The sequence below is a fragment of the Monopterus albus genome, unplaced genomic scaffold (genome assembly GCF_001952655.1).
Source record: "Monopterus albus unplaced genomic scaffold, M_albus_1.0 scaffold292.1, whole genome shotgun sequence".
NCBI classification, from domain to species: Eukaryota; Metazoa; Chordata; class Actinopteri; order Synbranchiformes; family Synbranchidae; genus Monopterus; species Monopterus albus.
This window is the reverse complement of record NW_018128172.1, coordinates 715859-740995: the sequence shown is the minus strand read 5'-3', so window position 1 is coordinate 740995 and position 25137 is coordinate 715859. Positions and strand designations below refer to the sequence as shown.

The 25137-nt window shown below is 47.1% G+C and overlaps 3 protein-coding genes across 3 annotated transcripts; 1 reads left to right on the top strand and 2 right to left on the bottom strand.

Annotated features, from left to right (window-relative positions):
• The first annotated feature begins 5365 nt into the window (after positions 1-5365).
• Positions 5366-9609, top strand: LOC109973517 (zinc finger protein 675-like). Its single transcript, XM_020623180.1, has 5 exons — positions 5366-5849; positions 7079-7239; positions 8622-8771; positions 8861-9026; positions 9113-9609. Exons 1-5 carry the CDS (start codon positions 5600-5602, stop codon positions 9355-9357), a joined length of 972 nt encoding a protein of 323 aa, XP_020478836.1. The 5' UTR covers positions 5366-5599; the 3' UTR covers positions 9358-9609.
• Positions 9610-10031: 422 nt separating this feature from the next.
• Positions 10032-14793, bottom strand: LOC109973461 (transforming growth factor-beta receptor type 3-like protein). Its single transcript, XM_020623079.1, has 8 exons — positions 14750-14793; positions 14406-14661; positions 13832-14323; positions 12576-12649; positions 11961-12031; positions 11787-11888; positions 11004-11115; positions 10032-10452 (listed from the first exon to the last, which is right to left on the bottom strand). The coding sequence occupies exons 1-7, from the start codon at positions 14791-14793 to the stop codon at positions 11006-11008; spliced, it is 1149 nt and encodes a 382-aa protein (XP_020478735.1). The 3' UTR covers positions 10032-10452; positions 11004-11005.
• Positions 14794-15313: 520 nt separating this feature from the next.
• On the bottom strand, positions 15314-22414 carry engl (endoglin, like). Its single transcript, XM_020623010.1, has 11 exons — positions 22049-22414; positions 21053-21129; positions 19981-20153; positions 19221-19358; positions 18939-19113; positions 18472-18643; positions 18231-18375; positions 17888-18080; positions 17547-17695; positions 16793-16948; positions 15314-15671 (listed from the first exon to the last, which is right to left on the bottom strand). Exons 2-11 carry the CDS (start codon positions 21111-21113, stop codon positions 15462-15464), a joined length of 1572 nt encoding a protein of 523 aa, XP_020478666.1. The 5' UTR covers positions 21114-21129; positions 22049-22414; the 3' UTR covers positions 15314-15461.
• Positions 22415-25137: the final 2723 nt, after the last annotated feature.

Genomic DNA, 25137 nt, shown 5'->3' with positions numbered 1-25137 from the left:
TGTTGTGGGAAGCATTGTAAACAGATAGTTGATTTGAGGTAGAGTTTTCATTTTGACAGTAGCTATTCAACCGATGAGTGAGAGAGGAAGATTGGACCAACGTTTAAAATCATCTTCTATCTTTTTTAGCAGGGGGGTGTAGTTGAGATTAAAAAGTTCTGACAGTATGGGGGAGATATTAATACCAAGATATTTAATGTTGGCTGTGCAGAATTGGGGGGAGGAGAATCCCAGGCATCCTCAGAGAGTGGTGGTATGGTGGGTTTATTCCAGTTTATAGGTTTGTGGTTGTTGCAGACACCTGGTGACAACTGAGAGGACAAACCAGCAGGGCCTCGTCAGGGTTACGTCTCCAGAGACTTGTCAGGTCTCCTCTGTCAGAGGAGGAAACCTCCTCCTTCCAAACCAGATCCCCTCTCCGTAGTCACAGTGGGACTTTTTCCATGTCTGACATTCTGGGGACAAACTGATCAATCAGATCATCGGGATGGTGATCAGCTGATTGATCAGTGGCCCTGCTGGTTGTGTCTCCACTCAGTCAGGAGGCTTCTCTCATTTTCTCACGATCTGTATGGCGACCTTTGTCTTGGGTACCAAGTCATTTTGATGTTCTCACACCCCCTTACTTTTCTGTGACCCTGGCTGCATGTGTGGGAGTGGGAATGCCCATCTGAATTTTAAAAGTTGTCATCATTACCATCACCTATAAATATCACTACCACCCCCGCCGTCACCCTCCCTTTACAGCGTCAGGTCAGCTGTGGTATGCTAGCTAGAGTGGGAAATATCTGTAGGGGCTTTTCAGTTCTGATCTTCAGTGACATCTCTGATGGAAAACACAACAATATGGTTTTAATCTGAATCTATGTCTGTGATATTTTCAATCTAGCAGCAATTGATTGAAAAGAGTAGGAGGATGTGATAAGCTGTAACATAGAAAGAAAAATACCTCAGCAAAACACTTGTTTCCTGTTTAGTGGGAGACGCACGCCTGTAGCCGAGAGGGTTGTGGCTTTACCTCTGTACATGACCCTGTGACACATGGTGACAGAGTCCACGGTTCCCATGCCCAGAGTAAATATAGACTTGTTGTTTATACCCCACACACTGCAAAGCTTTCTGCTTTTGTCTGTTATATACTTCTGCTAACGCCCAGTAAATGCTTACTCAGCACATCTCCACATTACCGACATCACCAGAGTCTCACTAAGCTCTGAGTTGTTTAAATTTCCTCTCCTCCTGTCTGATGAGGAACAGAAAGGCCTGTACTGTCTGTAACCTTTGCCCTTTTGCCAACCAGAGTGAGAGAAAGCTGAAAAGTTGTGAAGACATGAGCATCAGGGCGGTGGGTGGGGGCAAAGTGCTGAGACAAACACAGAGAAGCTGCCGGCCGTGAGAAAGAGGCACAGCAAGCAGCCACAGCCGCTACACCGATCAACACCAGAGAGTTGTGGCCTGGGATGATTGTCTTGCTGTGATCTCAGTTGACTACGCATTTGACACAATGATGCCATGTAATGTACTACGCAACACCTACGACGTTGTCATAGGAGCCATGAGAAAGTATGAGAATAGGTGCAAAATTAGGTTTGCATGAACATAAATGTCACCTGGTCATCGCTGTAAAACAGGAGCTCAGACTGTTGCTCAGAAAAGTGTCTCTCTTTGACAGACAACAGAGGCCAGTTTATTAGGAACACCTGTCTGGCACTGAGTCAGTCTGACCCAACAGAGCTGCAGTGAATCCTTCTGTCATGCTCAGACTTTCAGAGGTGCTGGTCCACCTGTGTGGTCACTGTGGAGGCTGCAGTTCGGCTGGACTGTGTTACACAGACCTGGTTCTGTTCTACAGCATAACCTCACTGATACAACGGCTCTACCTTCATGGAGACATCTGTGATGTGTTGCTGAGTCGTGCAGAGTTAATGCACCTTGTCAGCCAACGGTTGCCTGTTTGTGTCCACCCAGTGTTTTAGCTTTAGGACCTGATGCACCCAGAGCGCTGCAGCTGTAGAATACTGGGGAGGAGCGGGACCCAGGAGACGGCAACCTCAGAGCTGACCCAGCAGCTCTGGGTAATGATGGAGGGGAGCATAGGCAGGTGAGAAAAAAAAACCAAGTCTGGGTAACGCTACGACGGAAAACTCAGGAAGGCAGCGTACTGCCACTCAAGGCAAGGGAAACAAAAATCACTATGTATGTATCTGGAGGAAAAAACTAAACCTAAACACTAAACAGGCAGGCTTCCAAAAGGACCAAGGCAGGGGCAGAGTCAAAGGCCGAGACCAGGTCAGAGACAGGCAGGTAGGTAACGGGCTCACCAACAGCACACAGAGGGCAGATCCAGTGACTGGTGATGGCTTGACAGCATGACGGAGGTCTGACAACAATCCAGCAGGTGAGGAGGAGCTGTAAGGTGGTTGTAGGGTGGAGATAAATAACAGGTGAGTGGAAATATCCAGATGATCCGAATCAGCCGCCCATTAGCAATAGCAAAGCCGGAGAGAGAAAGGCAGCGAAAACCAGGACGTTCATTTCAAAATTCAATGATACAAAAATATAGAATACTATTTGAAAAGCGTCTATCAGGAAGCCAGGGAGGAGCACGACACTGACAGGCCAAGCTTTAAATAAAAACTTAGATTAAAATGATGAGCTCCTCCTTGGTTTTCCTCATTCAGCTTTTAAACATATTAAATGTGCTGATTTATTTGGCATATTAGCCGCCAGAAAACAGCAGAACAGCACCTGTAACCACGGTAAGCGGACACACACCAAGAGGATGCAGGGCGACAACTGGACTCATTTCACTGAGGAAAACAACATCTTCATCTTGTTGTCAACTAAAAGGGACAACAATCAGCTGAGAACATTTGGACTAAAACCTGGGGGCCTAAACATTTCTACCAGGTCACTGCAGAGTTTATAGCTGATGTAAAAAGTTCATTGAAGGAGCTCATGTCTTTACATCAGTAAGATTTAAAAAGTCACAGCAAGTGAACATCTTTAACAAAGCAATAGGAAACTGACTACACTCTCCATCTCCACCTCCCCCCGAGTTTCAGGTTCCTAGAAAGGCAGGTTTCTACCACCACCAGGGGAACGAGAAGCCCCCAATCCGAACGAGGCACGTACCCACCGAAGCCACCAGCCCGTCTCAGCTCCTTACGCTCCTCTCGTCTGCTCCCCCTGACAGCCCCTGGGAAAAGGCTGCAAGCCCCCCACCACACCGACCACAGTGCTGTGCCATGCTGCCGCCGTGCACATCAAGGTGAAGCCAGCTCTGTTTCACTCTGCTCACACCAGGAGTGAGATGTCTGCAGAAACACAGCCAGCCTCAGCTTTGGTTTTACTTCATACGTCCCTGGATGATTTGATTTCAAGTTGAGTCAGATTCAGACCTCACTGCTCGACAACAGATGAACGTTAGCATAGGACTTTTCTCATTAATGATAAAATTGCCTTTCTCAGTGATTCGAGGGTTTTCAGTTAGTTCTTAGTGCCTTTTCTGAGGGAATGTGAAAGGAACAACCTGCACTTCACCATCCAACATGTGGTTAAAGCTGCTGTTTCAGGAGCCCGAGGTTCAGGCTGCGTCAGACCGCTCTCTGATTTGTTAAGTGAAGGAGCAGTTCATCTGCATATGGACTTCTTCTGTTTCATTTAAACCAAATATGCTTTCCTCTTCAAGAACAGGGCCTCTGAGTGGTCCCACACACTCAGTGAGCACTTTATTAGGTACACCTGTACATCTGGATCCAATACAACAGGCCTGTCATAACATCTGTGTGGATGAAGCTCAGTAGCTTTTGCTGAAATAGTTGGAAAGTTTTTGATTATGTTTATTACTGAGGTCATAGCAAAGGTGGTGCCTGCACTGCATTAGTCAGATATAATGTAATCCAGTGCAGAAACACTGCACATACAATATATGGCCCGTGTCCCAGTAACGTCTCTGATACTGGATCATAGTGACTAATTACTGTGTCCATCACTTTAATGCTGCAGCTGGTAAAGGTGGAGCTGATGGTAACTACCTTATATACTTATACTGGGAAGTACTTTCCATCCTGCTGGGTAGCTGGTGGATTTCCTACTGGGATCAATAGAGTCTGATGGTTCTACTGGGTTCAAGTGTAGTTTAAGTTATTTCCTCATTATCAGCAAGTTAATGAGAAGTAAATATTAACTGACTTAAATCTTTTCACCACAATAATTTATTACATCTAATGACTTAAAAATTCTATAACAAATCGTTAATTTATCATTATTGACTTGTAACTGATTTTTATGGTGAAGTGTTGCCCTGAGGTCTAAGATCAGACCTGCCTTTCATTTTAAATACAACACAGTAAATTATTTTCAGTGTCTTCCTGACCAAAAGGTCACACGGGCTGTAATTAAGTGCTTGAGGTGACGGTGGTGAAACAGAGGCAAGAGTGTGGGATGGTGGGTACCATGGCAACAGACAGGCAGGTAGAAACAGTGGAGTAAAGGTTAGCTCACATCAGAACGATGAAATGTTCAAACTTTCCACAGATGCTTGGTGTTTTTACAAGTCCACCCACATGGCGAGTCAGTCCACCGGGGACTCCAGCAGTGACACCAGCACGCTGGTCCATGTAGGTCTCGTCTTGGCCCAGCCTGTCATGCTGTTACAGACCTGCAGAGATTAGGCAGCACCAGGGGTGAAAACAAGGACCTTTTGTTTTCAAACTACAAAGGCTCATGTTTGTCATTTAAATGAGCTATTTGGGCACTGTTCCCCTCCCGTCCCACAATCCTCAGCAGCCTGTCAAAATCACGTCAAATCTCACCGTCATGTCGTCATTTGATGGGTGTGAGAAAGAGAAAAGAGGACGCTACAGCAAGGACTCAACAACCAACCTGAACATTGAGCTGCACAAAGCCAAGGTAAGACCAGCGACTCGGCTCGACTCACACTGGGATTCACTTGATTCAGTTTTTGATTTTCTTATATAGCTGCAACATGACAAAGTGAACAACTTCAGGCTGCGAAGGACATTATTTTACAGAAATAGCAGATTAAAAAACAAGATCAGATTAAGTCATCTATTTTAAAACTTTTTTCTTTTTTTTTTTTTACAAAGGCTCATGAAATCTACATGAAAGTCTTAAACAGGTTTGGGAAAATGTGTGCAGACGTCTGCAGTGTTCTGTCGAGTTGTCTCTCAGGCTCCTCTGTCTTCTTACTTTATCTGATTTAATGCTACAACCAACTAATACTAAACAGTTACTTGTCAAATAATGATCAATTATCAAATTCACCACATTGTAAATACACTTAATTTTTGGTTTCATTTTCTGATTTGAAATGTAAAATTATCTTTTTCTAAATGTTGATGTCTACAGTCCAACAGGCAGTTTACAGAGTCAGTTTAGCACAATGTCCTCAGTGAAAGCCTGAAGCTTCAGTGCAGGTGGCAGGCACTATTTGTTAAGGAAACCTCAAGCTTTGGCATTGTAACTGAACATGCATCAACAGGTGTGTGACATCTGAGTGTGTGAGGCTCCAAAAGTGACATGAAAGACTCCCGCAGGTTGATTCTGCAGGATTTGTGCCAGTCGCCCCTGTGCCATGCCACGCTCGTTTCTCGTCAGGAGTAAAAGGACTCTGCTCGGCCCGTCTACGGGCGCCTTCAGGCGACGCTCCCAGAGGGCAGCTGACCAGCCTGGGCAGCCTGCAATGGGGCAGGATAGGAGGCGTCCTGAGGATGATGTGCAGCCTTCGGCCCCTGTGTTGGGGGTACTACAGCCGCTGGCTGAAGCCTGCCCACCGTGGGATGGGATGTCAGACCGGCTCAACAGTGACGACCCCTGGACTTCAGGTACCCTCAGCTTTCTCTACTGTTGAATCTTTTGTTTCACTGTGAAGCTGTTCTAAAACTACAGTAATTAAGTAGCACGTATTTTAGTTATTCAAGCTTCCTTGGACTGGGTATAAAAATCCCACACAATCTTTTTAAGGGTGACCTGACCAAGATGGTGGCAGCAGCAGCGTCAGACAGTCCAACATGAAACTAAGACAACAGCACGAACAGAGCGGTTTATCAAACTGTCACTTTAAGAAGCTAAAATTAGCTAAAATAGATGCAAAAAAATTATCATTGACCAAAAAAAAAAATCTTCAGAAGCCTTTAATCAATTTGTGATAGAGTTCATTAACTGTGAACTATTCCAAGAGTTTGGAACAGAAAACATGAAGCTTTGGTTCTCTCTACGTACAGATGTGACAAATGTTAGGAGCCTCCTGACTGAGCAGAGACACAACCAGCAGGGTCATCGATCATCTGATCATCAGGATGATGATCAGATGATCGATCTGTTTATCCCCAGGACACTGGGATAAAGTCCCACTGTGACTCTCCAGAGCCAAAGGTGGCGTCTCCACACGTCTCGTTGTGTCCAACCAACAGACCCACAGATCCACAGCTGATTCTCATGTCTGACAAAGAAAAGCATCAGCTCCTCACATTAAAGAAGGTGGAACCAGAACATGTCGGTGACTGTTGCTTCTAAATAGCTGAGGTTCATTTTCTACCAGTGAACTGACTCATGGCTGCAGCTCTAGGTCACTGAATGGCTTCATGAGGACGACACAGTGGGTTGGACACAGCGGGGTCGGACGCAGAGTGGTCGGACGCAGTGGGGTCAGAGACAATGGGTTGAACACAGTGAGGGGATCTGGTTTGGAAAGAGGAGGTTTCCTGCCTCCGACAGAGGAGACCTGGCAAGGCTCTGGAGACTCGGCCCTGCTGGGGACTGGGTAGGGGTCTGTCCTCTCATCTGTCACCAGCTGCAGCTTCCCCGTGATGTATCATTAGAAATACAGCTCAGAGAAATAAGTTTACAAGGAGAAACTTGATCTGATTGATTAAATGAAGGTGACAAGAGGAGGCCTTGAGTCATGTGGGAAACGTATTTTGTTTTTGTAACACAGAGCACAACTCGATATTCAGGATTAATTATGGACTAAAGGTTATAAAAGGCCAAGTAAAAATGCAACAAAAAGCTGTTCTCTGTAATCTAAAGACATCTTCTTCCTCTCATATTCCAGCAAAAGTCCCTGTGGAAAAGGGAGACGCTGATGTGCCGTCACAAAGACACCAGGCATCAAACAGAGAGAGGGAACTGGAGAGACTGGTCTTCATGTTGCTCAACCACACATTGCACACTGACCTCACATCCCCGGTCAGCGAATGTCCGCTCTGTGAAAAGGTAGGAGGCCTCTGGACTGTCCACACTGCCTCTGTCTCCTCCTTGAAGGAGCTAATAACCATAAAATAAAAAGTAATTGGCACAACACAGGAGCTGGCAGCTTGTCAGAGTGAGACTCAGCTGAGCAGGTGAATAAAATCAAATCTGAGCGCTGTTCGTCAGCAGAACGCTTCTGTTGCTGCAGAAAGAATTGGTGAACACAGTGGTAAAAAAAAAAAGCCTGCACCACTTCTTGTCTGCCAGGGAACGTTTGTTTCAGTGAAAATCAAATCTACCTTCCTCAGTCTGTGGAAAGAACATTTTCAGCATCATTTCATTAAATCTCTTCCCACTCTTTTCACAGTGTCAGGTTTGATTTAATCTAAATTTTTTTTAAGTACTGTTTTATTCCTATTTACCTCATTTCACAATGAGCATTCCTTAGTCTGTCTGCATCGTTTACTGCCTGTTAATATTACTTATGTTTTTATACTACACAGCCTTATGCTGGTTTACTGTTTACTGGCCCCTTGCATGGGGATATGTACATGCACATTGAGAGCCGATGTACCAGTCAAATTCCTGGTGTGTGTGACACACCTGATTCTGATTTAATAAGTTTGATAAACATACAATTAACTTCACTGTCCCCTCTTTTAAAAGAGCCTGACTGATACTGGAGATCTGATACTGAAATCATTATTTGGGAGCTTTTTAAAATTCTATACTCAGCCAATAACCATTTAAAATACATAACACAAACTGGTTTGATGGGGATCATTTATGCATGATCATGTAGTCTAGCTCTTCTGTTAAAGGTCTAGTTACAGTCAGGGATGTAAGCCTTTGTGTTTTCTGGAACTCTCATGGGCCATAGTCTGTACGTGAAGCTACAGCTAGCAGCTCGTTAGCTTAGCACAAACCCTGGGAGCAGGTAAAGGTCACCAACTCCACCTACTGGAAATGGTTCAGTGATTCATGCATTTCTCTGGCTCTGGGGGTTCATGTACCAGACTGTGGCTCCATCAGCTGCCAGGGCTGTTACAGAAACCTTTTATACAGGCGCTGTTTGGTGAATCCTGTCACATTTTCACAGGCTAGCTGTTTCCCCCCGTTTCCAGTGTTTGTGCTAAGCTAAGCTAAAGGCTCGTTCAGTGCTATCGGTCTTCTCATTTCTCACCAGAACAAGGATATCCTCTTTTTAATCTCTTCTAAACTCACTGTCTCATGACTTTTTCCTTACTGATGTTATGTGCTATTTTTATTTATTTGTTCTAGATTTATGTTCCAAATTGTCGCACTTTTCTTTAGTGCTTTTACTGTAAATCCCTTCGTAACCAGTGAAAGGTGCTATATCACATCATATCCCCCAGATGTTGAACCCTTTTCTCTCTGTCTCCCAGTCTCTGTCGGAGGTGCTGACACCAGGAAGTGGCCCGCAGGCTCGTGTCTGCGACGCCCTCCTCGTCCCATTGACGTGGCCACCTGTATCCACAGACGGACCCCACCTGCCCTTTGGCTTCGGAGCAAGAGGCAGCTATGGCAGAGCAAAGGTACAGTTCACGGGAAGGTTTACATGACCATGTTCAGGACACACACACTCGGCTCATCGTGATGTCTGTGTGTGTGTATCCGCATCCAGGAACGAAACTTTGGCTGCAAGGTGTGTGGAAAGGTGTTCAAGCGCTCGTCCACCCTGTCCACGCACCTGCTCATCCACTCGGACATCCGGCCCTACCCCTGCCAGTACTGCGGCAAACGCTTCCACCAGAAATCCGACATGAAGAAACACACTTTCATACACACAGGTGAGTCGACACAACAGCAAGCACACGGTCACATGCTCAGGAAACGTGGCGTCCCGTCCTACTCTGTCGCTTTGCTCCCCCCTCAGGTGAGAAACCACACGTGTGCAAGGTGTGCGGTAAAGGATTCAGCCAGAGCTCCAACCTCATCACCCACAGCCGAAAGCACAGCAGCTACCGGCCGTTCAGCTGCCCCCGCTGTCAGCACAGCTTCCAGCGCAGGGTGGACCTGCAGCGCCACCAGCAGGCACAGTGCGGCTATGGAAAGTCACACCTGAGCCCATACACCATCCTCCATCCTTCAGAACTGAGACTGAACAAAAACATGGATTAAATAAAGCTTAAAATGTTCAATAAAACTGGAGCGTTTACTTAAAAACAGCTTTGTGCTCTGTTTAGTTTGACCAATGATGGCACATCAATGCAGTGATGGTTGGAACACCTTCCCAGTATGTGCCAGGCAGCGGTGCCCTTAGGCCAGTATCACCCAGTCCTGTGTCAGAACCGCTTCCCTCAGAAAGTCTCAGTGTGGCTGTAGTGTGTGTCTGTGTGCAGCTGGGCTCCCGGCAGAGATCACATCCATTCACAGGAGGAAGAGGCTTTTTGTGAAATTACTGTCTAAAAATAAAAGTTAAAAACACACAGTGCATGTGACCTCAGCTCCATTTCTGCAGAACGTTTGGTAGATGTAGTTTTGTGTCATGTTTTAGCAGAAATCCCACTTGACCTGCTCGGCACCAGAACATCCTGGAACATTGACCTGCCAATGAGTAAAATGGAGACAAAACGAGTGGTGGACAAAACAGGACACATGACAACCACAAAGACGTGCAAAGTGATTACAAAGAGACATAAACCTAAAGTTGCTGTTTCTGCTAGACGTGCAAACGGGCACCTGCCACGTTTCCACATTAGCCCCATGTGCTGGACCTGTGTCCACAGCTCATTGATGCCCCTTAGAGGCCAGAAACACCGCTTGCTTTAAACAAACAACACACAACAGCCCACCAACTTCCTCTGTTTTATTTGGGTCATGTGATGTGAGAGCGACAGGCCAATTAGCTCAGTGTAAAACACACAACGATTCACACAGACGAACTTCTGATATCCAGCTGACTCAGTTACAACACAACAGCTCAGAGTCAAACCAGGCACACACGCACAGTGCCCGTCTTTGGCACTGCGTTGTGTCTTTACAGGCGACGGTGATGTGGTGTCACACTCACTGCCACTTCTGAAATGACTCCATGTAGAACGGCTCGAAGCATCACACAAACAGCGTTTCACTTTGTCACAATGCAGCGATGGGGAAATGCTACTGTATTCACACGGTCTCAGTCCGGTTGTGCACGCACCGACAGGTGGCTGTGCCCGCTCACACACACACGGAACGTCTGCTCCACTTCTCTCTGATTTGCAGGAGGAAATCCTGAGAAAGAGATAAAAGAGTCAGACTGTTCAGACCTATCTGGCACATCAGCAGGTGCTCACCTAATACTGGTATAGACCTACTTTGGTGAAATGTCGGCGCTCAAACCACCACAGTTTATTTTAAATACACAGCTTCAATCGCTGGATTAACTGGGACAGTTTCACACTGTATCACATAGTTAAACGCTCTCTGATCCTCCGGATCGCAGTCAGAGCCCGGGCCTCCCTGGAAACCAGCTTTTACAACTACAACGCAGAATGAGTGTAAGAGAAAGTTACAGACACAGACGTGAAATGTCTGTTCATAACGTTAGAAATGTGCATTTGTTTGCCTCACTTATGGTTTGTTGCCATAATAAAATGAACACAAGGCCTGTAGTAGAGTTTTCTGCCATGTTTAGAAGAATCAACAGACTCAAGACTTTAAATTAACATCTGTCAGACTTCGAAGATCCACACAGTGAGTCTGGTGAGTAACACTGAACACAAACAAGACTTTTGTTAAGCCCCTTATCGACCTAAAATGGCCGCGGTCGTCCACAGTCTCACCTCTACACCGAGCTGGACGACTGCTCAGACAGTGGATTCCAGGCGTTGTGGCCTCCTTGAGTTCGGCTTGTTAACTGACCTTTGTCTCCTCCAGGTGATGTTGGACGCCCCCCTTCAACAGACACACAAATATCAAGTCCCTTCAAAACCTGTGCACAGAAACACTGACTGCTGTGAATAATTCTGTGGTAACCTGCAACATCCTCATTTACAGGGTTTTATTTCGATGATGTTGGTTTCATCTCAGCCCTGTGACGGACTGGCGCCCTGTCCAAGGTGGAGCCCGCCTCTCGCCCATTGTCAGCTGGGACTGGCTCCAGAGCCCCCTGTGACCCTATTTAGGATGAGTGGTATAGATGATGGATGGATTCATCTCTGATATTAACTGCTTGTTGTGATGCTTTCACCCTGTGTGTTACATTTTGTTTAAATGAGATGCACTGACACAAAACTAAAGGGATTTATCAGTTTTCCCTTTCAATTTTAGTGGCGTCCACCTCAGGGTTGTTTTAATTTATTCCAAAGGGGGGGCATGTGTATCTGTAGCAGGCGTCATGGCTAACCATCCAATACGTGTTGAGGCATTTCAGTGATGAACGAGTGACCGTGCCAGAGCTACAGCTGCACCGTTCGCTGGAAAGCTGCACATGCAAAAGCTCCGATGAACCAGCTGTGTTAAATCGCCACTGTGTTACTGGTTCAACAACAACAATTTATGGAAGTGATGAGATGATGTATTCACACCACAGCTCGTCAGTGACAGAAGGAAGCTGGTGTCATTACCTGTATGATTATAGATGCACCACAGTCCCCCCATCAGAGTGACACCCATCACAAAGGCAGCAAACACGATTCCCATCATGGGTCCTATCTGCACCACTGAGCCTAGAGGCAGAGTTCACATGTGGCAGTCACTTAAACAGCATCACAGTAACAGACAACATCCATGGTACTCACTGCTGTGCTCTGGGTTTTGGCTGGGCAGCTGGGACACACTCAGTCTCTTGGTCTTTTGGCCAGCAGGGGGCCTCGGCAGTCTGGGTGCCAGGGAACTAATAAACTGAGTGACCAAGACGGGCCTGGAGAGGTTTCTGATCTCACACTGACATGGGAACACAGGACAGGGGCCAAGTGTTAATTGTTACTGCTGCAGTAGCTTCAGTAGTACAGTGCTACAGTACTACAGTACTACAGTAGCTTCAGTAGTACATTGCTACAGTAGCTTCAGTGCTACAGTACTACAGTAGCTTCAGTAGTACAGTACTACAGCGCTACAGTACTACAGTACTACAGCGCTACAGTACTACAGTAGCTTCAGTAGTACAGCGCTACAGTACTACAGTACTACAGTAGCTTCAGTAGTACAGCAGTACTACCTGGAGAGGTTTCTGATCTCACACTGACATGGGAACACAGGACAGGGGCCAAGTATAGCGCTACAGTACTACAGTAGCTTCAGTAGTACAGTGCTACAGTACTACAGTAGCTTCAGTGCTACAGTAGCTTCAGTGCTACAGTACTACAGCACTACACTACTACAGTACTACAGCCCTATTTTGGCCAGCAGGGGGCCTCGGCAGTCTGGGTGCCAGGGAACTAATAAACTGAGTGACCAAGACGGGCCTGGAGAGGTTTCTGATCTCACACTGACATGGGAACACAGGACAGGGGCCCGCTACAGTACTACAGTACGACAGTAGCTTCAGTAGTACAGTGCTACAGTACTACAGTAGCTACAGTACTACAGTAGCTACAGCACTACAGTAGCTTCAGTACTACAGCACTACACTACTACAGTACTACAGCGCTACAGTACTACAGTAGCTTCAGTATTACAGTACTACAGTAGCTTCAGTACTGCAGTACTACAGTACCAGCAGCAGGTGAGTGTTAGAAAGTACACACAGTGGTTTAAAGACAAGATGAATTAAAGGTTGTAGTGTAGTGCTGTAGTACTGTACTACTGAAGCTACTGTAGTACTGTACTACTGAAGCTACTGTAGTACTGTACTACTGAAGCTACTGTAGTACTGTACTACTGAAGCTACTGTAGTACTGTACTACTGAAGCTACTGTAGTACTGTACTACTGAAGCTACTGTAGTACTGTAGTAGTGTAGTGCTGTAGTACTGTACTACTGAAGCTATTGTAGTACTGTAGTACTGTAGCACTGAAGCTACTGTCGCACTGTAGTACTGAAGCTACTGTAGTACTGTAGGCTTTGCACAACTTTGGGACATATGAAGCTACAGCTAGCAACAGGCTAACATAGTTTAGCATCTCCTGACAGGCTGAACAGCACAGTAGCTGTTTCCAGTTCTCATGCTAAGCTAATCAGCTAAATCTTTAACATTCGCACTTGGGAGAAGCATCAGTCAACCTAAGACCTGGAACATGCTCCATGCAAATACATGAACACAGATATCACTGTGGTCCTAATGTGATGTGAGCGAAAGCTGCAGTGCGAGTGTTGCAGCAACAGGGCGCCACAGCAGGAAGCTGAGCCCTTTGGTTTGGGCCTGCTCCACTCAGAACAGTCCTGTTGAACTGACAGGAAACCCTCTGTCCTTCCTCCGTGAGCGCTTCACCACACCCAGGTTTCTTCACTGTTTGTTTCCTGCTCTGAGCTGTGACCAGCCTGCACCGCCTCCTCTGTGCACGTTGTTCACAGAGATCATGTGTTTGTGCCAGGTGCTGCCTTTTGTGTTCGCTTACTTGCTTGGAGCATGTTCAGGACCCAACTCCTGACAAGAAACCAACATTTTCTAAAATCTCAAATGACTGCTTTGCTGTGACACAGAGCTCTGCTGTGCTGTTCGTTTCTCTACCTGATGTCTGGGTGACCTGGACTGAAGTGCTGGAATACGCAGTCCATCCTTACAGTCCTTCACTGCTTCCTTCGTGGGGTTCCTCCTCGTAGAGTCGGAGACACACAGGTGAAGGCTGCAGTGGAGAAACTGCATAGAGTTATTATAAACCGACCGCAGGATAAAACTGAATCTCAAGGGCTGGAGCTCCTCCTCTGCTCCCATGACCATGCTGCTCCTCTCCATCCTCGCTGGTGCATCTTTTCTTCTTCCAACTTCCTGTCGGAGTGAGGCATTATGTCTGTGATAACCTCCCTCCATCTCTTCCTTTTCCATTTTGCCATCACCTTTCCCCTCTTCTTCTTTGGTCGTTGCTTCCAAGGCCACTGAGGGGTCTGAGGAACAGCCCTCTCTTATGACAAACCAGAAAGGAGATTTTTTGGGGTCTGAATGAGGCGAGACCATGCATGACCTCACCTCCACAACATCTGTGAGGGGTCCTTTGGCTGAAATCTGCAGAAGGACGGACACCAAAACAGTGATCCAGAAAATGTTTGATATGAACAAGAGAAGATAACGATGCACTGACACCGACCTCGACATAAATGCGATGGTCTGCGGTGATGACACAGGGGCCACTCCGCCTCTGCTCGTAGCTCCCAGTGACAAAAAGCTTCAGGAGAAGGAGAGGCCCAGATCTGTGCCTGGATGTCGGGATGCGGCTGAGGTCTGAATCGGGCCCCGGACCCTCAGGTGCCCAAGGGAGCAGCCCTGCCCGAGGAGTGTTTAGCTCATCAGTACTATCAGCAGCAGGGCCGAGGGGGCCGGGGGGGCCGGGGGCCGCAGCCCCACTGAGGGGAAGAGCAGCAGAGTGTTGAATGAACGATGGTGAATCTACAGTGGCTTCATGAAGTTTTCAGAGCCCTTCACTTTCTGCACATCACCGTGCTGTAGATCTCACTGCAAATTGATAATATTGCCATTTTGCCATCAATCTACAATCAATAATCTATCATGTCAAATTTCTGCCAATTATTAAAATTCAAAAGCTGAAATTAAAATGAGGGCGTTGGTTGGGTTTGTCGTTTTCCTTTCATTTGCCACACTTCTCTTTTCTCGCCCCTGTGGGGGACAAGGGAGACGACGACACCTGGACAGCAGCACTGCACTGAACCTGTCAGACACATGGACGGCTTCTGGAGGCGGAGAAAGAAACCTCACCAGGCGAACGCTACCTCTGTTGTTAGCTCCCTACTTCAGTCTGGGAAGTACTTGAGGGTATGAGAGACACGCTGCTAATGTGAACGAGCTGTCGGCTGGTGCACAAACACCAGGGTAGCAGCGATAAATCAAAGATACCCTGCATTTGGCTGCAAACAGAGGCCCTCGCATACAGGCAAGCAGTTTCACCAGCCTTTCACTCACAGTGGCTCCTGTGCAGCCTCCTGACCATAAAGGCCCGACTGATGGAGAAGCCGCTGAGACGCCTGTCCTCCTTCTGCAGAGGACGTCTGAGGCTCTGTCAGAGGGACCACTGGTCTCTCCGTCTCCTCCCTGACTGGGGACCTTCCTGTTCCTCAGTCTGGTTGGAGGCCGACTCTAGAAGAGTCCTGCTGGTTCCAGTGTAGACTAATGAGCAAGAACGGCAATTTTACCCATTTGAAATGAAACAGACGCTAAATAAAGCCAAGGAGTCTGAACACTTTCTAAACAACGGTATACTGCATTTATAAGATGGACACAGAGTCAAACATGCACAGACACACACATATCTCACATGTATGCCAAGTGGACCTTTGGACTTGTTCTCTGTGCCACTGAGCGCCAGAATGGTCTGCGGTTGGTCTCTCCACAGCAACACCTGGTCGGAGACGACAGAGTGAAACAGACACACACTGCCTCATCCTCCATCCTCCACTGCTCATCTCAGGCAGCAGAGGCTCAGTTCAACTCCACTGCTGTTCCTGTTCAACGCTTCCTCTTAAGGACATCACTTACAAATAACATGAATAGAAATGTTTTCACTAATGACACTCGGTAGGTATCAGTCTTCTCACGTCCACTAACCACCTTAACTAGTTTAATGCCTACCATCAATCAGTTCAGACAGACAGATACAGCAATGATTACCAAAATCACAGCACTGAAAGTGAAGAAATGTCTAAAACTGTAAGACTGAAACAGAAAAATAAGTCTAAAAGTATGGAACAATGAACTGAAGGAGGTGTGTCCACATCTCTGCACTGGCTCAGACGTTTCCAGCCTGTTATTAGCAGCTGCTTCTCTCACTGATTCTAAATCTGTTTCTTTCTCTTCATCTGTGTATTAATGTGCATGAGTTGTGTCTTTTTGCATCATTTGGTCTAACGGTCATTTTGTAAATGAAAGAGAACGATGTCCGATATCATAGCGAGGTTGTTACAGGTGTTCTATCCAGACACAGTTTCATCACGTGCACCTTCTGCCTCTGCTGTTTGTTCAGCTCTCTGGACTCACTCTGCGTCGTCCTTCCTTCCTATTTCAGCTGAACTGATGATGAGTTCGTCTCATTTAATCTGCCTCGATGCAGCGTCCCATTTTTAGACTCTGGTCGTGATGACCCGGGGCACAGGTCGTACCAGGGACAACTTCCACTTACCACAGCTTCAGGTGCCTATTATGCGCCATGCACTGTTCATTTTGGTGCCATCTGACACAGTGTGACCTCAATCTGATTGCTCTAAAAGCTTCACTCATTTAGTTTCTGCCATTTCCTCCTCGTCCAGCCACCATCCCACTTTTCTCTGCCTCGGTTTCTGTTGGCTAGTGTTAATTACATCCACAGTAATGACAAAGCTTTTCAAAGCAACAGAACTCTACCACGTTTAAATGATAAAAAGGAGGAAACTTCATACAGAGCCAGAAAAGGAAAGTAATACTTATGATTTAAGAAACTTTAAAATGACGCGTTTGCTCCGTTTCTGTCCAGAGGTCTTATCTCACCATGTTTTTGTACTGCACCCCTCTGGGCTGTCCCAGGAGCAGACCCTCAGTCCCACAGGAAATGACTGGGAACACCAACAGGAAGTGGCTCCCGTTGGACTGAGCCCGGCACGTCGAATCACGCAGAGTCACGGCAGCCACCGGGAGAGACCAGCTCTGTAGCAGAGAACTGATGTGAGACCACGTACTGTCCACACTGAACCACTAGAACAGTGCAGCCAGCGACACACTTACATATTAAGGTGGTGCAACGCCAGCTCACGTGGGTTCAGACACACATAAAACACATCAAATGTGCAACTACAATGACACCTGGTGAGCAAGGAAGACATTTCTGAACTGCCACAAACAGCTTTCACCAGTCTTCACCTACATTCATGCCTCCGCGGTTGTGTATGGCTGGGGCTGGGGGGGGGGTGTATCAAGCTAAAGCACTTATGGCTGAAGTCTTAGCCAACACATTAGCTCTGGTCTGGACTCGTGTCTCTGGCCAGGTTTTAGTCGATCGTTGGTGCATCAGCCTTTTTTTCCTGCTGCTGGAGACAAGGTTGATGGGAGCAGTGAGAGTGAACAGGTAAAGGTGTGGACCAGAACACCAAACCAATGAGCTGACAGGTGGTGAAAGGCTCTGTAGGGCCGAGGGGAGCTGCAGTGTTTGCTAACAGAACCAGGGACAAGCAGGTGTTAGACACTCGTCTTTGTGACCGGGCTTCTTCCTCTATGAGCCGTTTGCATATGTCTGGTATTGAGGTACCTGCAGGATGTGCTGGTCCACGGTCACGCTGAGGCGCCCGTCCTCACACTGCACTGTGAAAGTCTCTCGGCCTCCTCCGTTCAGCCACTGCCTCAGCCTACGCTCCTCGGCCCAGGGCGGCCTCACGACCAGAGGATTCATGGCCACATCTTTGGCACAGCCAGAGCACAGAGGCACATGAAACAAGTTCTCTGCTTTCACTTCTCTATTTTAATAGCAACATAGGAGACCAAGCAATCTGCTGCTTTTACTTTAAGGAAATTAAATGAAACTGAGGTGGATTAAAAATGTTCAGGCCACTCTCACAGAGATGGAAACAAGAGAAACACAGGGGTCCTGACCTGTCCCGCCCACAGCCAGCTGGATCACAAAGCGATTGGCCACGTCGGCCTCAGTGTACGAGGTCACCGTGGTGTAGCCCCTCTCATTGGCCCAAAGCAGCAGGTCAGAGATGGTGGACAGGTCAGAGTCGAGAGTACTGGACAGAGTCAGGTCAGGCTCAGGGGGGAAGGGGGGAGACATGCTGTTGGAGGACTACAAAGAGAGACAGGAGACAGATACATGGAGCTGTGGTTCTTTGGACTTGGTGAAGTCTACTCATTATTTTATTGCATCTCGAAAACCAACTGTCCTGCAGTTGCTGCAGACAGAAACCAGACGACCATGGAGAGCTGTGGCTCTTACATGAACAGAGACTTGACCCTGGACTCCATGAGCAACGATGGCCCAGTTGACTGGCACCGAGCTGCTGAGAATCAGAACCACCTTGTGTGCCTTTGAGTTGGCCACCGGCGGCACAAGAGAGACAATCACCTCCACCTGTAGAGAGCTGCAGAGGCCACAGAGAGAAAACAAGACTTAGCGTTGCCGTAGAGACGGAGGTCACTCCTGCTCCGGCCAGGACTGTGTGGCGGCGTGTTCTCACCCACAGAGCCCCGAGCCTACTGAATGGAGCTTGATCACGTGGACTTCAGGGCTGGTCCCAGCTGCTGCAGCGTAGACGCAGCCCTGCACTTCCTGTGGCTGCAGATCAGAGGTCATGTAGTTGTGAGAGAGGAACATGGACTGCAGCTGGCACACAGCAGGGAGCGCTGGGTCTGCAACATGGAGACCCAGCAAGAGCTTTTATTTTGAAAGAAAAGCGAGTTTCACAAGATGTTTTTATCAGGAACAGCTTCGACCTCAGGGGGGTTGGGGGTGGGTGACTGACTTTAACCCACAGAGGGCCAGTCCAGATGTTTGGGTTAATTAAACCCGTCTCTAGAGATGGACCTTTACAGACACCATCCCCTCAACATCATCAATCCTAGCATTTGTAAACTGTCTACAAAACTACCCTGACACTCGAATATGATTTGTCATCACAGTGATACCGGGCTTCTGGCGGCTCACCCTCTCCCAGTCGGACGTAGACCCTATTGCCATGTGTGGCGTGTGTCAGCGAGGACAGGTTGCCGTGGTGTCTCAGAGCCCAGCGGTGCAGCGCACGTGGCTGGAAGGGCAGAAAATGCAGCATTTGGACTTGCAAGCGCAGGGTGTGGGACTGTACGCTGGAGTTTGAGGACACCTATTGGAGCAGATGCACCAAAACAATACAGCACATCATTTGAATGCACAAGCGAACCAACCTGGAGGACTGCCACCATCGACACGACTCTGCACGCCGTGACTGACCTGCACCAGCACAGGGAGGCCATGGGGCAGCCTCTCGGCCTCCAGCCACCAGCTGACGGGGAGCTTGGAGCTGAGCACCAAGCGGAGGGCTCTGAGAGGTGATGCTGTCGGAGACAAAGGCTGCAGCAACACCGTCACCTAGAGACAGGACAGGAGAGGAGGGCAACGTGGTGAAGCTGAACAGCCAGTCCTCCTGTGTGCAGCAGAAGGGGGGGCACACTGGTGGCTCTTTTATAAAGTCTTGAGTTGAACAGGCAAGAAAAAAATTCACTGAACTAATTAAAATCTTTATTTAATGGACTTTCTTATGTTCACCATGCAACACGTTCCTGCTTTGTTTCCTCCCCATAGTTCCAGTTCTCCATACGTTAGGCCAGGGGTTGGTCCAGTGCACGTGTCTGCAGCATCACTGGACCAACTGGGAGAGCTGCAGCTGAGCTGCCATCCACCACTTTGTATTCACATTTTCAATTTGTGGTCAGTGGAAACAAATTCAAGATAATCTAAAATAAATTGTCCACCGGCTGAGGTGGAAAAGCCTTAGTGATAAAAACAAGCTGTGACCAAGTGCAGAGTGAATCAAGACCAACATGGAGTGATGAGGAGGCTGAGACCTTCCTCACATTAACACATGAATCTAATAAGTCTGATCTTTTTAATGGCCTCCTCTTGTTCTGCACCAGCTGGAACATTAGCTCCACCACCTATTGTTCACATGGCAGCAGTGGATGGAAACCTGCACCTGCTGGGAGCTCACTACCTTGTTCCCGGGGCTGCTGGTCGCTCTGCCCACTGCAATCACATGAGTTTCCTTGTCCCTGTGTTCTCGAGCAGTGCAGCCCGGACCAGCCTCAAACCTCTCCAGCAGACCCTGAACAGGGTGGAGCGCCCCCACTGGACCCACCACCGAGCATGGCGCCCCTTCACCCTGAGCTGAGGAGGAACAGCAGATACACAACTGTGAAGACATTAAAACTGTAATTACATGTAGAGAGAATTGAGCTCTGGTTGACTCGGCGTGCACCAGCGCAGGCCGCTCCACCGTCTCTGTCCAACAACAGTTCAGCTACAAACTGACTGTACCATCTGAGTTTGGAGCCGTACAATAACAAAGTCACCTGGTCTCTTCCTCCCATTTAGATCGTTAGCGTCTGCTCATGAGCATAAATCCACAGAAAGAAAAAATCTACAGAGCAAAATGCAGCAGTTAAATCACTGAAGAGAGAGAAAAGGGCCCATGTGACTCCACCTCTAATGTGTTACGCTGCCTACCAGTCTGCTACACAACTAGTTTAACATTAGTCTTATTTTAAAGCCCTACATGTCCCCTGGCAGAAGGATTCAGACCCTGTCACTTTGTGCACACTTGACTGCTGTAGATTCTGAATTACGATTGTTTTACCCCTCAGTCTACACTCAGTAACTCAGTAAGACAACATGACAACATGCAGATCTATTAAAACTCAGAGCCTGGTCTTTCTCCCCGCCTTCTTTTGCATCTCGTCCTGTCTATGATACACACTCACAAGCCCAGTCAGTGTTTATTTGTATAGCCCAATATCACAAAACACACATTTGCCTCAAGGGGCTTTAACAATAAATCGTCTGATGAGGGTAGACTGAGCTTAAACTCTTAGAGGATCCAGAACATTTCCCAGAACAGACTACGTAACAATTTTCACTTTCATTCTGATGCTTCAATTAAAGACTTTGGCTGCTGCAGCAGAGGAAGTGCCTCACTTGGGTTTTTAATGTTTTCAAGACGCATGCATCATGTGTGTTAAAGACAAATGAAGTGATGCTGAGGTCCCACTGGGTCCAGGTGTTCTCACCTGGTGTCGTCATCCACAGCAGGAGCAGACAGAAAAGAGTCCGTTCAGTCGTCACCATCATCAGGGTCACGGGTGCACTGGTTTAGTGTGACGGCAACGGGAACACAACCACACACAAAGAAACACAGTTCATTAGCCTGTAATGTTACATCCACTGGTCGCCACTGGTTTCTCCATGAGCCCAGTCCAGCTCAGACACCGATCCCACCAGTTCATTAACAGATTAGCTGCAGAAAATTAACCAGCAAATGATGTGATGATTAACGATTTGTTTTTCCAACTGAAAACATTCACTGGTTCCAGGCTGTTCTTGTTGAATGACGTCTGAATAACAGGTCAGGTGAACTCTGCCAGGCTCTGTGCCAACAGGTGTTGAATGTACTTTCAAAAACGTCCTTGCACACATGAACGTCTTAGCAACAGGAGCACGGGAAGAGAAAACCAGAGTCCCACGCACCACCAAGTCGGCCCAAGCAACGGACGCTGTGATAAAGTGGAAAATGCTCCCGTCCAAGTCGAAATCTCGACTTTCACATTCACATATATTATAAATAATATCTGTAAAATACTTTGAACTGCATGAACCTATGAAACATGATATTGTATATAAATAAAGTCTGATACTGGATCATAGTGACTAATTACTGTGTCCATCACTTTAATGCTGCAGCTGGTAAAGGTGGAGCTGATGGTAACTACCTTATATACTTATACTGGGAAGTACTTTCCATCCTGCTGGGTAGCTGGTGGATTTCCTACTGGGATCAATAGAGTCTGATGGTTCTACTGGGTTTGGTTTGATTCATCTGGTTCTGGACCTGAAGGTATCAGGTACATGTAGTGTAGTAAAAAGTACACGGTTTGTCTCTGACATGGAGTCACAGGATGAAGGAGCAGGACGTGAAGTACTCATGTCTAAATACCTAAAAACTGTCAGTCTCTGTTGCATCTAAAGCTCCATTAAATGTTAAACTGGAGTCAAAATTCTGAACTCACCAGCAGATCCAGCTGTTGCTTCAGGCTTCACTGTGAAGACCACAACACACACAAACACGTGTGACCAGGAAAAACACTCAAGTTTCGACTGTGTCCGTCTCCATCCAGCTGCTGCGCGACCTGTGAGGAGGACTTCTCAGGGGAAATGCACGTCCCACAGCGAGTGGGTCCGCAGGGGGGAGCAGAGCAGAGCGAGGATGAAAGGGGCGAGGGGAGGAGCTGTGCGATGGTGTGACAGAGTGGAGAGAGACACGGCGAGGAGAGAAACAAAAGGCTGTGGAGACGTCTCCCACAGAAAGGAGGAGGAGGAGGAGGGTGGACTTCAGGAGCCTGACTGGCAGCTGAACTGTGCAACACACACACACATACACACACACACAGACACACACACACACACACACAGAGTCCTGCAGTAAAAGAAGGTGATGATGTTCAGTGTGTGTTCAGCCTGTTCCACCTGCGTGAGGCCGACACAGGATCCTGTTTATACATTTACATTACTAGATTTATAGTTAAGTGTTTAATTCCATCACATATTTTATTTGTAATCATCAATTTGGTGGAAGAATTACTCAAGTTCTTTACTTCAGTACAAGAAGTAATGCTAAAGTGTAAAAATACTATCATCAGCCAAACATACTTGAAGTACCAACAGTACCAGTACTCGTCCAGCAGAACGGCCCATGTCCCAGTAACGTCTCTGATACTGGATCATAGTGACTAATTACTGTGTTAGAAATGAATAAATCAGTCAGATAATTATTAGACTTTAATGTGTTATTAATGCAGTTTAGTAAGATTCACAGTCTGCTCTGCTTCAAACTTAGAAGATAATGTTGACTCTGAGACGTGAACCTTGACACCAGTTGGTTTCGTTTTAATGTTGTGTAAGAATTATGTCTGAGAGAATGTTTTAGTTACACATCACACATACAACATACACACACATGGAGTTCTTCATTTTGTTATGTCCAGCTGCTCCAAGCATGTATGGCTCTAGAAAAGAGAAGGAGACGTCGGACTGTCTCCAACTCGTGATGTTTTTACATCTGTCTGTGTAAGGTGTTAGCTCAAAACCTTGTAAATGTATTAGGCTCTGTGTTTCTGGGGTCTCTCTTCTCCTGCAGCTTGTCCGAGGGAGGGAGCCACCTGGGTTAGTGCTTCTGTAACTTTTATTTGTGTGTCTGGTTTAAATAAACCAGCACTAAAATGAAGCAAGTCGGACTCTGTCTTCATTCAGATCTGTTCACTTAAAGAACTGGGGTATAACAACTGTGTCCATCACTTTAATGCTGCAGCTGGTAAAGGTGGAGCTGATACTGGGAAGTACTTTCCATCCTGCTGGGTAGCTGGTGGATTAGTACAGGACCTGAGTAAATGTACTTAGTTACTTTCCACCGCTGCATTAGCCTCACTGTTTGTGCCTCTTTTTAAAAACTCTGTTCTCAGTCTCCTGTTCAACACTTCGAGTGGCACAAACCTGCACGATGCCGCTGTACAAATCAAGTTGTGACAGAGTAGCTGTCACTATCTGCTCAGATCCAAGTGCTCACCGTTATAATTTACACACTGAGTATTCGTCCAGAGTCGATGGTTTAGATCTGGAGTTTTCAGAATTTGTTCTCTGATTCTCAGAAGTGGACTGAGCTCATGAGTAATCAGCTAATAGAACCAGAAGCATTTAGAAAATTACAGTTCAATCATGTTTTTGCTTTATAACTAAAACCACTGATGTAACAGATTAGTTTTCTAGTCAAAGAGCTCGTGTGTGGGCGCCTACTGTATTACCTACATTATGGGGACTGAAACCTGTTAACACACTCACGTTGTGGGGACACGGCCAATTTTAGGGGGGCAACATGGTTTAAGGTTAGGATTAGGCAAGTAGTGGTTCTGGTTAAGGTTAGGGTAAGTCTACAGGAAATGAATGTAAGTCAATGTAAAGTCCCCACAAGGAATGAAAACACAGCGTGTGTGTGTGTGTGTGTGTGTGTGTGTGTGCGCACTCCGTCTACATCTTGTGTAATTCCCACTAATAATTCCAAGAATGTTTTTAATAATACCCACCATTAATGGAAACAGCTGGGAGCCGGCCTGGCTCCGTGTCACCGACCTGCTGTGACTCAGACATGGAATTTTGTTTTTATCAAAGTGCTGCAAACATAACTCATCTCCGTTAGCCTCGTACTACATCTGAGCCCTTTGTTCTGCACATGTACCTTTGGACATCAGATGTGAGCATCTGCAGCATTAGGTTCACTGAAGTGGTGCCATCGAGTTCTTCACACAAAACCACGTTGTGCCAAACGCTCTTCAAACGCTGGGAGCATGGACGCAGCTCGTGTTTGTCAGTGATCACTAGTTATTACACGTGACCAGCGTCTGTCTCAGCTAACCAGGCTTCTTCAGTAACTGTGGTCTGCTGTAAACATCTGGCACCACAATGTGATGGTGCTCAACATCTGTCCAACACAACACACCATTAGCTACAGGCCGAGGAAAACCTTCTCCTCCTCATCCACATCAGTTTTTATTCCACTCTGTCTCAACGACGTGCTGATTGGCTGCGAGCAGACCGTCACGCTGCCCGGTTTACATTTAATCGCACACACGCACACAAAACAAGTGGAGGACCAATACTTCTGTTCACATCTTTAGTGAGTCACAGTTCCAACATTTTACCAGCAAATGACAGAGGAGGAAACAGACAGGAAAAACTATAAATCACATAAAATAACAACATTCCTAAAAGCATTCCATCACTGGAAAATGAGGCAGTTAAAAAAGTGTGTTGTACTGTGTGACGGTGGAAAGAGAAGCCGATGAAGAGGTGTCCTGTGTGAGGCTGAGTGCCCGACTCCCCCTACTCTATGACTCACACACAGCTGAACAGCCTTCCCACCTTCCTGTGGCTCCTCCAAGTGTTCATGTGCAGGTGGTGCACGGCTGAGTTGACGTTGAGGCAGGGCCGGCGCACACAGTGAAACACACACTCAGCAGCGACACACAGCACACACAAAGTGACACGAGAGGGCAGCGAGAGCAGGAAGGAAAGACAAACTGCCTCCCGTCACAGTAACACGGTTCGC

Excerpts from the sequence above, each read along its gene's own strand:
- engl (XM_020623010.1), bottom strand. The coding sequence starts at position 21,113 with ATGATGGTGACGACTGAACGGACTCTTTTCTGTCTGCTCCTGCTGTGG. Across the intron at positions 19,114-19,220 it reads GCCTCCCTGTGCTGGTGCAG|GTGTCCTCAAACTCCAGCGT; the intron begins GTCAGTCACGGC and ends CTGCTCCAATAG. Across the intron at positions 15,672-16,792 it reads GGGTGCAGTACAAAAACATG|GTGTTGCTGTGGAGAGACCA; the intron begins GTGAGATAAGAC and ends GTCTCCGACCAG.
- LOC109973517 (XM_020623180.1), top strand. The coding sequence starts at position 5,600 with ATGCCACGCTCGTTTCTCGTCAGGAGTAAAAGGACTCTGCTCGGCCCG. Across the intron at positions 5,850-7,078 it reads TGACGACCCCTGGACTTCAG|CAAAAGTCCCTGTGGAAAAG; the intron begins GTACCCTCAGCT and ends CTCATATTCCAG. Across the intron at positions 9,027-9,112 it reads ACACACTTTCATACACACAG|GTGAGAAACCACACGTGTGC; the intron begins GTGAGTCGACAC and ends CTCCCCCCTCAG.
- LOC109973461 (XM_020623079.1), bottom strand. The coding sequence starts at position 14,793 with ATGGCAATATTATCAATTTGCAGTGAGATCTACAGCACGGTGAT. Across the intron at positions 14,324-14,405 it reads ACCATCGCATTTATGTCGAG|ATTTCAGCCAAAGGACCCCT; the intron begins GTCGGTGTCAGT and ends GTCCTTCTGCAG. Across the intron at positions 11,116-11,786 it reads GTGCATCTATAATCATACAG|GGGGGCGTCCAACATCACCT; the intron begins GTAATGACACCA and ends TGTCTGTTGAAG.